Below are 12,500 nucleotides of genomic sequence, written 5' to 3'. Positions count from 1 at the left end.
GAAATGCTGTAAATTTCTTCCGCTTCTCCTCCTCCCTCCTCCATCCCTTTGTGTACACGACTCCCCTTTCCTATAACCACAGTTCATAACGATCTCTCGTTAATGTCGTCATGAAAATACTAAACTGTGTAAGAATATACGTCTTGGAAGTTATATATATAAACTCACCACTATACTACCCTCGCCTGATGTATATATATATTTTTTTTTTTTTTTTTTTATACTTTGTCGCTGTCTCCCGCGTTTGCGAGGTAGCGCAAGGAAACAGACGAAAGAAATGGCCAACCAACCCCCCCCCCCCATACACATGTACATACCACAACGTCCACACACGCAAATATACATACCTACACAGCTTTTCCATGGTTTACCCAGACGCTTCACATGCCTTGATTCAATCCACTGACAGCACGTCAACCCCTGTATACCACATCGGTCCAATTCACTCTATTCCTTGCCCTCCTTTCACCCTCCTGCATGTTCAGGCCCCGATCACACAAAATCTTTTTCACTCCATCTTTCCACCTCCAATTTGGTCTCCCTCTTCTCCTCGTTCCCTCCACCTCCGACACATATATCCTCTTGGTCAATCTTTCCTCACTCATTCTCTCCATGTGCCCAAACCATTTCAAAACACCCTCTTCTGCTCTCTCAACCACGCTCTTTTTATTTCCACACATCTCTCTTACCCTTACGTTACTTACTCGATCAAACCACCTCACACCACACATTGTCCTCAAACATCTCATTTCCAGCACATCCATCCTCCTGCGCACAACTCTATCCATAGCCCACGCCTCGCAACCATACAACATTGTTGGAACCACTATTCCTTCAAACATACCCATTTTTGCTTTCCGAGATAATGTTCTGACTTCCACACATTCTTCAAGGCTCCCAGGATTTTCGCCCCCTCCCCACCCTATGATCCACTTCCGCTTCCATGGTTCCATCCGCTGCCAGATCCACTCCCAGATATCTAAAACACTTTACTTCCTCCAGTTTTTCTCCATTCAAACTTACCTCCCAATTGACTTGACCCTCAACCCTACTGTACATAATAACCTTGATCTTATTCACATTTACTCTTAACTTTCTTCTTTCACACACTTTACCAAACTCAGTCACCAGCGATATAATACCAGTAAAATACAAAGCTTCAGGTGTGTGTGTGTGTGTGTGTGTGTTTTATTGTACTCTCACATCACTGTTAAAAGTGGCTGACCTTATGATAAATGGGTAAACTAAGAGTCGTGTTTACCTTAGAAATATTTCCCTCCTCCATCTTTGACAGAATCATTGCAAGCAACCAACCAGCCAACCAAATTCTCCTTATCCTTTATTTTGGTTTGTTTCTCCTTCCTCCACACCTGGGGCGATCATAGCCAACCCAGGCGAAGGAAAAAATATCCATCTCCTCCCACTGCCAGATGCAGTAACGCCACACACACACCCTTGAGCTGGGAGATAGCTATAGTGTGTGGGGTGTGAGGTTGCTGGAGAAGGTGAGGGAAAACGTTATTGATGGAGGTTGGGGAAGAGGCCGCCGACTGCTGTCAATTGAGCCCATCACTTCTGTGGCTCTCGCGTTCCACACTCCCCTCCTTGACCCAGGTAGCTGTCTTCTTCCGTTTTTTTTTTTTCTGCCCTCAGGCATCACTGATAGATAGATAGATAGATCACAGAGTAGCTGAGAGTAAAGGCGAGTTCACTTTAGAAGCACGAAGGTATACGACCCTTTTAAACACAACGAAATAATCATGTATAGACATCTTTACATTCACCCTCCCTTCACCCAAGAAGAATGTACATGAATTCAACAACTTATTTCACTGCCTTAAGCCCTCTGTATATGGTTAAGGTCCACCAATTCCACCTCTCGATAGGTCAAGAAGAAAAAAAAAGAATAAATCCCATTGTTAATATGGTAACGGGATTATGAGGTGGGTAAACACCCGTAGTGTATAAAAGAGACGTGTAGATGGCAGCACCTCCCACTCTCCCCTCCCGGAGGTAAGACACTCTCACCTATTTCAACTATGTTCTTCCTCTTCTATTACTCTCTTTTCCTCTATCTTGTTTATCTTCCTCTCCTGCCATTCACTGGTCTGCCGATATGACGAGGGAATTGGAGAAAAGACTGGACGACAGCGTCGCTCAATTTCTCCCGCCGCCATCCGAACCTGAGGAGGTGTTCGCTCGAGCAGACGACCTCCCCAGTTTCCGCCAGCGACGCTCCTGTGCAGGAGGCGGAGTGGGCGCTTTGGGCTTCAACACCTTCAACTTCCTCACCTTCCTCCTCCTCACCTTCAACGGGGTCGTGAACGCCGTGAACAACGTCAACAACAACAATAACAACAACAACGACAACTCGCAGAACAGTGTTCAGCTGAACACCGAAGCCATCTCCTCCAACTCGGACTCCTCCAACAGCATTACTGTCATCATCCCGCCCATCCCAGGTCGACGCAGGTCAGGCACCACTTTGAGTCCAGGTCGTAAGGTCACAGGTAGAGGAGGAGGGCGCTAGGCTAGCGCTTAAAAGTCGCTTGCCTGCTAGGCTAGCGTTAAAGTCGCTTGCCCGCTAGGCTAGCGTTAAAGTCGCTTGCTCGCTAGGCTAGCGTTAAAGTCGCTTGCCGCTAGGCTAGCGCTAAAGTCGCTTGCGCCGCTAGGCTAGCGTTAAAGTCGCTTGCGCCGCTAGGCTAGCGTTAAAGTCGCTTGTCCGCTAGCCTAGCGTTAAAGTCGCGTGCCCGCTAGGCTAACGTTAAAGTCGCTTGTCCGCTAGGCTAGCGCTAAAAGGTCGCTTGCCCGCTAGGCTAGCGTTAAAGTCGCTTGCGCCACTAGGCTAGCGTTAAAGTCGCTTGCGCCGCTAGGCTAGCGTTAAAAGTCGCTTGCGCCGCTAGGCTAGCGTTAAAGTCGCGTGCCCGCTAGGCTAGCGTTAAAGTCGCTTGCGCCGCTAGGCTAGCGTTAAAGTCGCTTGCGCCGCTAGGCTAGCGTTAAAGTCGCTTGTCCGCTAGCCTAGCGTTAAAGTCGCGTGCCCGCTAGGCTAGCGTTAAAGTCGCTTGCGCCACTAGGCTAGCGTTAAAGTCGCTTGCGCCGCTAGGCTACCGCTAAAAGTCGCTGCCCGCTAGGCTTGCGTTAAAGTCGCTTGCGCCGCTAGGCTAGCGCTAAAGTCGCATAAATGTGAATTATCATTCTTTAATTGATGAATATTCCCGACTCTGTAATATTCGATAGGCGACTAAATGGATATTCAAGAATACAATATTCACATTTGTATCAATATTCCGTAACGAATATAATCCGGGGGTTTACATTGGTGGTGTGTGTGACGCGCCCTTCGCTTGCGGCAATTACAGGCGGCGCCGCAGCGAGTGCGGGGAAGGCGCCGGGGGCGCCGCAGCCTCCGCCGCAGCGCAGCTCTACGCGCGGAGCGTCGAGGCGTCGCCGCAGGGGGGGCGAGGGGGAGACGCAGTGCGGGAGGTGGGGCGATCGGCCGCAGGGTGCGGGGCCGCGGCGCTCTGCCGCGGGATGGCGCGTGTGGCCACGGACGCTGGCGCCACCGTGCTGGCCCGTAGCCGCCATGATGGTTTCCTCCTTGCACCTTCAGGTAGCGAGGTGCCACAGTCTCTACCCTCACTGCTCACCCAAGCACACGCTCACACTTGCCCCAAGATACTGAAAAAAAAAATATTCCTCATACTTTTAATAGTATTTTAAGCTGTATTTTGTATCTTACAGTTACTTTATATAGAGTACAGTTACTTTATTATATACACTAGAGTAATGGTAACACTTTCCTCATACTTTTAAAAGTATTTTAAGCTGTATTTTGTATCTTACAGTTACTTTATATACACTAGAGTAATGGTAACACTTTCCTCATACTTTTAATAGTATTTTAAGCTGTATTTTGTATCTTACAGTTACTTTATATACACTAGAGTAATGGTAACACTTTCCTCATACTTTTAAAGTATTTTAAGCTGTATTTTGTATCTTCCAGTTACATAATAGATGACATTTGATGTATTTTGTGAATCATTATTTTACAAGGATGCAAATACATTGTACTACCCTGTCCGTTGAATTTGAAAATCTATAGAAAAAATTAAATTGTTTCAAAGATGAATTTGTTAATTTCTTAATAGATTTCGCTATGGGATGGGATGTACGTTGTAAAAATTCATATTTACAGTCTATGGTGTAGTTTGTAAGTGAAGACTGTAAGTAGATTGTTGGATAAGTAATTGTAGTGTCTTATTGATATATAATATGGTACCCCAGGCAACCTAGATGTGTTGTGTGTGTGTGTGTGTGTGTGTGTGTGTGTGTGTGTGTATATAGTTCTCCTTCGTCATCTACTTCGTCAGGAATGGCAAGCCCTGCATGTGCGCCGCTGGCGCCACAGGACAACAACAGTGGCTTGGATATCTTACCCTTCCTCACCTTCACGCTCCTGCTGGTGCAGCTCCTTGCCGATGGGGCCTTTAGCATCAACAACAACAACAACAATAACAACAACAATAATAATGACAATAACAACAATAACAACATCAACGCCCACGACATCATCCACAACAACAAAGTGGAGAACGAAATTTCGACTTCCACCATCGTGATCGGCGGGCGGGCGTCCGCAGGGGCGTCGCCCTGCGGACGCCCGCCCCTGAGGCCGCCCCTGGAGCTGGACGTGAGCAGGTCGAAGGAGGCGATGCAGAAGGTGTTGAATCACGAGGCCCAGAGGCTGCCTGAGGGCGAGGACGACGAGCTAACGTATCTGGCCCGCGGGTTCATCATGGCGGTGGCCGAATTCATTTTATTCTACTGATTAATGTGATTTTTTTTTTTAATTCATGATGTATTCATTCTTTATTTCTTATCAAAATGTATTTTCAGAAACGAATAAAAATTTGTATGTATAAAAGTAACTTTTAGTAGATTCACATGAATGTTCCAAAGCCTAGAGAAACTTAATCGGTGTAAAGGAAATTGAATTTCTTTCTCTTTGTTTATACATGTCTGCCATCGTCTGTCACTTTCTAAGCTGACTCATTTCTTATCTTTTTTTCTTACCAAACGGCACTTACTCCTTCAACCAATATTTTTTTTATATTTCAAATATATTATTTTCCCTTTTCGTTACCACCGATTTTTAATTCTGTTTATATATAGAGAAATTTTGATATAATTTCCCCGCGTTAATGAACGCACACCTTCACGCCGGGCCAGCCACCTGGTGGCGAGCCTGAGAAACAGTCAGTTGAACACTATTTGTGGACGAGGTAGGTCGTGCGTTCCGTCTACTCTATATGACTTTTAATAGTGAGTGCTATGAACGTGTATTAGAGTCCACGTAATGCACACTGAAAATGGCCAATGGCTTCATGAATAGCTTTTGAAATGCTGTTGTCCTTGAGCTAGTGAGAGACATGAAGGAAACGCAGTGAACTACCCAAATATCAGAATTGCTTGTTTACTCACAAGGTAAGCTGCGCCTCATGTAATTAAAACCCCGGTAATTATTATTCTTGTAATTAGTAATTACATACGTCTTACCTCACTTTAGGGAAAGGTGTCTTAGGAGTATTATTACCCATTATTGTATTTAAACACTTAAGCTTTAATTGCTCCAGACTTTGGCTGTCATTAGGGGCGAATTAGCCATCAAATGAGGTTAAATTAGGTCAAGCGGCTAATTAGCCCTCAAATTAGGTCAAATTAGGTCAATTTTTTTTTTAGAGACTCTGACACAAGCCACTATGGGCTAAATTGACCCAAAAAAATTATATTGAAAAAACGAAGGCGTTTATAATAAAGTCATTAATTTTTTATTTTTATTTTTTTCGTAGACTCTCTCTCTCTCTCTCTCTCTCTCTCTCTCTCTCTCTATTTTTTTTTTGGATTTATCGACTTGCTTGATTATTGATTATCCAAAATAAATGAATAAATAATAAGTTGTTGCCGTCGTGAAAATAAATGTTTTTCTTAACCTTTATTTTTATTTTTATTTTTCAATTTATTGACAATCTTATTTAGTTATTTATTTATTTATTTTTTCCCTTCCATGTCTTAATTGAGTCGATTCGGAACACGTTTCTTCTATTGACGCTAAGTTCAAAAATGAATTGGGGTCGAGGAGGGTAACTAGTTACTTTGTAATATACGTTATAGGGAAGTAATTGGGGTCGAGGAGGGTAACTAGTTACTTTGTAATATACGTTATAGGGAAGTAATTGGGGTCGAGGAAGGTAACTAGTTACTTTGTAATATACGTGATAAAGAAGTAATTGGGGTCGAGGAAGGTAACTAGTTACTTTGTAGTATACGTAATAGGGAAGTAATTAGGGTCGAGGAAGGTAACTAGTTACTTTGAAATATACGTAATAGGGAAGACATTGCAATGAATAATTTACTTATTGGTTTTTTATTGTTTATTTTTAGTAAATCCTGTTTGTTTTTTATTGTTTTTTTTAGTAAATTCTGTTTGGCTTTTTATGAAATACATTTAGGGTTAATATGGGTTGGCACAGCCATTTACAATGGTGGGTTAGGTTACATTATTTTTTTTATAAAAAGTGATGTAAATTTTTTTTTAAAGTGTTGGGGTTGTTACATTATTTTTTTGAAGTGTTGTGATAATGTTACATTATTTTTTTGAGTGTTGTGATAATGTTACATTTTTTTGGAAGTGATTGTTACATTATTTTTTTAAGTGTTATGATAATGTTACATTATTTTTTTGAAGTGTTGTGATAATGTTACATTATTTTTTTGAAGTGTTGTGATAATGTTACATTATTTTTTTGAAGTGTTGTGATAATGTTACATATTTTTTTGGAAGTGATTGTTACATTATTTTTTTAAGTGTTATGATAATGTTACATTATTTTTTTGAAGTGTTGTGATAATGTTACATTATTTTTTTGAAGTGATAATGTTACATTATTTTTTTGAAGTGTTGTGATAATGTTACATTATTTTTTTTAGTGTTGTGATAATGTTACATTATTTTTTTAAGTGTTATGATAATGTTACATTATTTTTTTGAAGTGTTGTGATAATGTTACATTATTTTTTTTAAGTGTTGTGATAATGTTACATTATTTTTTGGAAGTGTTGTGATAATGTTACATTTTTTTTGAAGTGTTGTGATAATGTTACCATTTTTTTAAGTGTTATGATATGTACATTATTTTTTGAAGTGTTGTGATAATGTTACATTATTTTTTTGAAGTGTTGTGATAATGTTACATTATTTTTTTGGAAGTGTTGTGATAATGTTACATTATTTTTTTTGGAAGTGATTGTTACATTATTTTTTTAAGTGTTGTGATAATGTTACATTATTTTTTTAAGTTTATGATAATGTTACATTATTTTTTTGAAGTGTTGTATAATGTTACATTATTTTTGAAGTGTTGTGATAATGTCATTTTTTTTAAGTGTTATGATAATGTTACATTATTTTTTTGAAGTGTTGTGATAATGTTACATTATTTTTTTGAAGTGTTGTGATAATGTTACATTATTTTTTTGAAGTGTTGTGATAATGTTACATTATTTTTTAAGTGTTGTGATAATGTTACATTATTTTTTTGAAGTGTTGTGATAATGTTACATTATTTTTTTTGGAAGTGTTGTGATAATGTTACATTATTTTTTTGAAGTGTTGTGATAATGTTACATTATTTTTTTAAGTGTTATGATAATGTTACATTATTTTTTTGGAAGTGTTGTGATAATGTTACATTTTTTTTGAAGTGTTGTGATAATGTTACATTTTTTTTGAAGTGTTGTGATAATGTTACATTATTTTTTTTGAAGTGTTGTGATAATGTTACATTATTTTTTTGAAGTGTTGTGATATGTTACTTATTTTTTTAAGTGTTATGTAATGTTCATTATTTTTTGAAGTGTTGTGATAATGTTACATTATTTTTTTGAAGTGTTGTGATAATGTTACATTATTTTTTTGAAGTGTTGTGATAATGTTACATTATTCTTTTTGGAAGTGTTGTGATAATGTTACATTATTTTTTTTGGAAGTGATTGTTACATTATTTTAAGTGTTGTGATAATGTTACATTATTTTTTTTGGAAGTGTTGTGATAATGTTACATTATTTTTTTTGGAAGTGATTGTTACATTATTTTTTTTAAGTGTTGTGATAATGTTACATTATTTTTTTAAGTTGCGGTTGTTACATTATTTTTTGAAGTTGTGATTGTTACATTATTTTTTTAAGTTGTGATTGTTACATTATTTTCTTTAAGTTATGATTGTTACATTACTTTCAAAGTGCTTTAATTGTTACAATTTCTTTGGTGTTGTGATTATGTTACATTATTATTTAAGGGTTGTCATCATGTTACATTATTTTTCTAAGTGTTATGACTTGTTATATTATTATTTAAGAGTTTATATTAAGTCTGTGTACGAGTAATGGATGAATCTAAGGGTTTCAAAACACTAGTTCGAACACAGGATCCCAAAAGCCATTCCAAAACGAAGACCCAATTAAAGATAATGTTATTAAAGATAACATTATTAAAGATAATGTTTATTTGTGTTGTGTGTTGTAGGAAAGGAGATGAACAACAGATAGAGTATTAATAATTCGCCTTCCTGATCCATTGTTGATGTTTATAGAGCATTTATGTAGTGTCTTATATTTATATATATATATATATATATATATATATATATATATATATATATATATATAATATATATATATATATATAACTAGTATATCCAAATGGATTGAACCAGGGCATTTGAAGCGTCTGGGGTAAACCATGGAAAGTTCTGTGGGGCCTGGATGTGGAAAGGGAGCTGTGGTTTCGGTGCCTGGATGTGGTAAGGGAGCTGTGGTTTCGGTGCATTATTACATGACAGCTAGAGACTGAGTGTGAGCGAATGTGGCCTTTGTTGTCTTTTCCTAGCGCTACCTCGCGCACATGCGGGGCGAGGGGGTTTTCATTCCATGTGTGGCGAGGTGGCGACGGGAATGAATAAGGGCAGACAGTATGAATTATGTACATGTGTATATATGTATATATCTGTGTGTATATATATGTATACGGTGAGATGTATAGATATGTATATGTGCTGTGTGTGGACGTGTATGTATATACATGTGTATGTGGGTGGGTTGGGCCATATATATAACTATATATATATATATATATATATATATATATATATATATATATATAGATAGATAGATAGATAGATAGATAGATAGAATTCTGTATTTTTCGCTGTATATCCAATTAATTTAATAATTACGATAGCAGACTCGCCTGTTATTATAGGTTTATATTAATTACCATTATCGTGGTCTGCTGGACTCACCCAATCCGGCTTTGAATCATTTTTAAAAGAGTGTGGTTTGTGAATGTGACCCATGTGTTTTACTCATCTGGTCCACTTGGTGGTGTTTACTCATATCCGGCCCAGATGCTATTTACTCACGTCCGGTGCAAATGGTGTTTACTCATATCCGGCCCAGATGATGTATTTACTCATGTCCGGTGCAAATGGTGTACTCATATCCGGCCCAGATGCTATTTACTCACGTCCGGTGCAAATGGTGTACTCATATCCGGCCCAGATGCTAGTTACTCATGTCCGGTGCAAATGGTGTACTCATATCCGGCCCAGATGCTATTTACTCATGTCCGGTGCAAATGGTGTTTACTCATATCCGGCCCAGATGATGTATTTACTCATATCCGGTCCAGATATTTACTCATGTCCGGCTTAGATGGCTGTGTGTGTGTGTGTGTGTGATAAAGATGGTAAATTATTATTGACATTAATCTCCTTTATCTCAAGTGCCTCTGGCGTGTGTTTGCCAAATATTAATCATTATTCTTTATCGTAAATACCCATAGTATGTTTTTTGTACTTGTTTTCTGTTATTTTATACCGTGAGAAGTAACGCCATGTCTTCCAGACGAAATATATATATATATATATATATATAATATATATATATATATATATTAGGATAAATATAAATATATGGTGTGGGAGGCAAGTTGTTAGAAGCAGTGAAAAGTTTTTATCGAGGATGTAAGGCATGTGTACGTGTAGGAAGAGAGGAAAGTGATTGGTTCTCAGTGAATGTAGGTTTGCGGCAGGGGTGTGTGATGTCTCCATGGTTGTTTAATTTGTTTATGGATGGGGTTGTTAGGGAGGTAAATGCAAGAGTTTTGGAAAGAGGGGCAAGTATGAAGTCTGTTGGGGATGAGAGAGCTTGGGAAGTGAGTCAGTTGATGTTCGCTGATGATACAGCGCTGGTGGCTGATTCATGTGAGAAACTGCAGAAGCTGGTGACTGAGTTTGGTAAAGTGTGTGGAAGAAGAAAGTTAAGAGTAAATGTGAATAAGAGCAAGGTTATTAGGTACAGTAGAGTTGAGGGTCAAGTCAATTGGGAGGTGAGTTTGAATGGAGAAAAACTGGAGGAAGTGAAGTGTTTTAGATATCTGGGAGTGGATCTGGCAGCGGATGGAACCATGGAAGCGGAAGTGGATCATAGGGTGGGGGAGGGGGCGAACATTCTGGGGGCCTTGAAGAATGTGTGGAAGTCGAGAACATTATCTCGGAAAGCAAAAATGGGTATGTTTGAAGGAATAGTGGTTCCAACAATGTTGTATGGTTGCGAGGCGTGGGCTATGGATAGAGTTGTGCGCTGGAGGATGGATGTGCTGGACATGAGATGTTTGAGGACAATGTGTGGTGTGAGGTGGTTTGATCGAGTAAGTAACGTAAGGGTAAGAGAGATGTGTGGAAATAAAAAGAGCGTGGTTGAGAGAGCAGAAGAGGGTGTTTTGAAGTGGTTTGGGCACATGGAGAGAATGAGTGAGGAAAGATTGACCAAGAGGATATATGTGTCGGAGGTGGAGGGAACGAGAAGAGGGAGACCAAATTGGAGGTGGAAAGATGGAGTGAAAAAGATTTTGTGTGATCGGGGCCTGAACATGCAGGAGGGTGAAAGGAGGGCAAGGAATAGAGTGAATTGGAGCGATGTGGTATACCGGGGTTGACGTGCTGTCAGTGGATTGAATCAAGGCATGTGAAGCGTCTGGGGTAAACCATGGAAAGCTGTGTAGGTATGTATATTTGCGTGTGTGGACGTATGTATATACATGTGTATGGGGGGGGGGGCATTTCTTTCGTCTGTTTCCTTGCGCTACCTCGCAAACGCGGGAGACAGCGACAAAGTATAATAGATAAAAGATATAAATATAAATCAAGTTATTATTCATAACTACAAAGTTTAGTTCCGCAGTTATATTATTTAATGGTACTGATTTTATTTATTTCCAGGTGGGGTAAGCACCAGTGAGGGAGTGAAGGAGTGGGTGATGGCGGTGGGAGGTGGCAGTGGTGGAGAGGCTCCTGCTCCTCCTCCTCCAACACTCCTCCACCTCCTGTCGGAGGTTCCTCTTCCACACCTCCTCCTGCCCTACAATGCCAGTGATACAGTCAGTGTTCCCGAAGATGGCGGAGAATTCACGGTAAAATCCACACCGCCCTGGCCCGAGCTTCGACAGGCCACGAATTACCCAGTGGATCTCACGAGCCAAAGGGGTAAACTGGCAGTTTATCTTGGTCGTCACGGTGAGACGAAGTCGTTCGCGAGGGAGCGAGGGAGGGGCGCTTGCCCTTCGTCGTCCACTCCGGAGTCCACCGCCTTGACCTTCGCCTCCTTCGTCATCCTCATTGCCCAAGGGATCGTCAGCGTGGTCAGTGTCATCAATAACAACAATAACAATAACAATAACAACAACAATAACAATGACAATAACAATAATAACAATAACTTGAACGCCAATAACATCGTAACGATGAATAACGCAGCGAACAACGCTAATAATGGTAGGGGCTTCATCGGCGCCATGGCTGGAAATGGGTTCGTTCGAGCCAGAAGTTTAAGTCGCTCGACCTCGCTTGGACATTCGTCCGGCTCGCAAAGGCATGTAGAGCAGCGAGAGACGGCTCGAGAGCCGTGGTTCCCGAGCCGTGGTGACGAGCCAAGACGGACGTGGAAGTCCACCAATTTATGGAGCTGGCTCACAGTTGACCCACAGTTATTATCATCTTCGAACTGGGGTAGAACCCGCAGACATAGAGATAAATTTGACACAATTCCAGCGATGGGAAAGACCACTGCGAAACAGCAGACGAAATGTAACTGTCAGGGTCCCAAGTTGTGGAGCAGAGGAGGAGGAGCAGGGAGTCTCCAGCGATGGTTGAAGTCTGTGCTCTGCTGGGTGACAGGTCTCAGGGCGAGCACAAATGACGCCTTTCTCTCCAGACTTTTCCAGTAAGTCACGAGAGCTATGAAGAGATGAAGGTAAATCTCCAAACACGACAAAAAAGAAGCCATAGTTTTTATTTATATAATCGAGTAAAGAATACTTCCCCAGATTTTCCCTACGTGTCCTAAAAGGCGACTAAAAGGGGGAGGGAGCGGGGGGAGCTGG

The 12,500-nt window shown here is 40.3% G+C and overlaps 1 protein-coding gene across 3 annotated transcripts in view; it reads left to right on the top strand.

Moving 5' to 3' along the window:
- The first annotated feature begins 2,012 nt into the window (after positions 1–2,012).
- Positions 2,013–12,500, top strand: part of LOC139754726 (uncharacterized) — a 21,217-nt gene continuing 10,729 nt past the window's right edge. The window contains exons 1-2 of one of the 3 annotated variants that reach the window (XM_071672423.1): positions 2,013–2,472; positions 11,341–12,340. In XM_071672423.1, coding sequence (XP_071528524.1) covers positions 11,379–12,340 — 962 coding nt within the window. In that variant the 5' untranslated portion in view covers positions 2,013–2,472; positions 11,341–11,378. Of the gene's footprint in view, positions 2,473–4,373; positions 5,208–5,299; positions 5,488–11,340; positions 12,341–12,500 lie in introns of those variants that run through there. The other 2 variants (XM_071672426.1, XM_071672424.1) reach the window with 2 other exon arrangements.

This window comes from Panulirus ornatus, chromosome 17, assembly GCF_036320965.1.
Source record: "Panulirus ornatus isolate Po-2019 chromosome 17, ASM3632096v1, whole genome shotgun sequence".
NCBI classification, from domain to species: domain Eukaryota; kingdom Metazoa; phylum Arthropoda; class Malacostraca; order Decapoda; family Palinuridae; genus Panulirus; species Panulirus ornatus.
The sequence above is the reverse complement of the archived record's forward strand: the minus strand, read 5'-3'. Positions and strand labels throughout refer to the sequence as shown.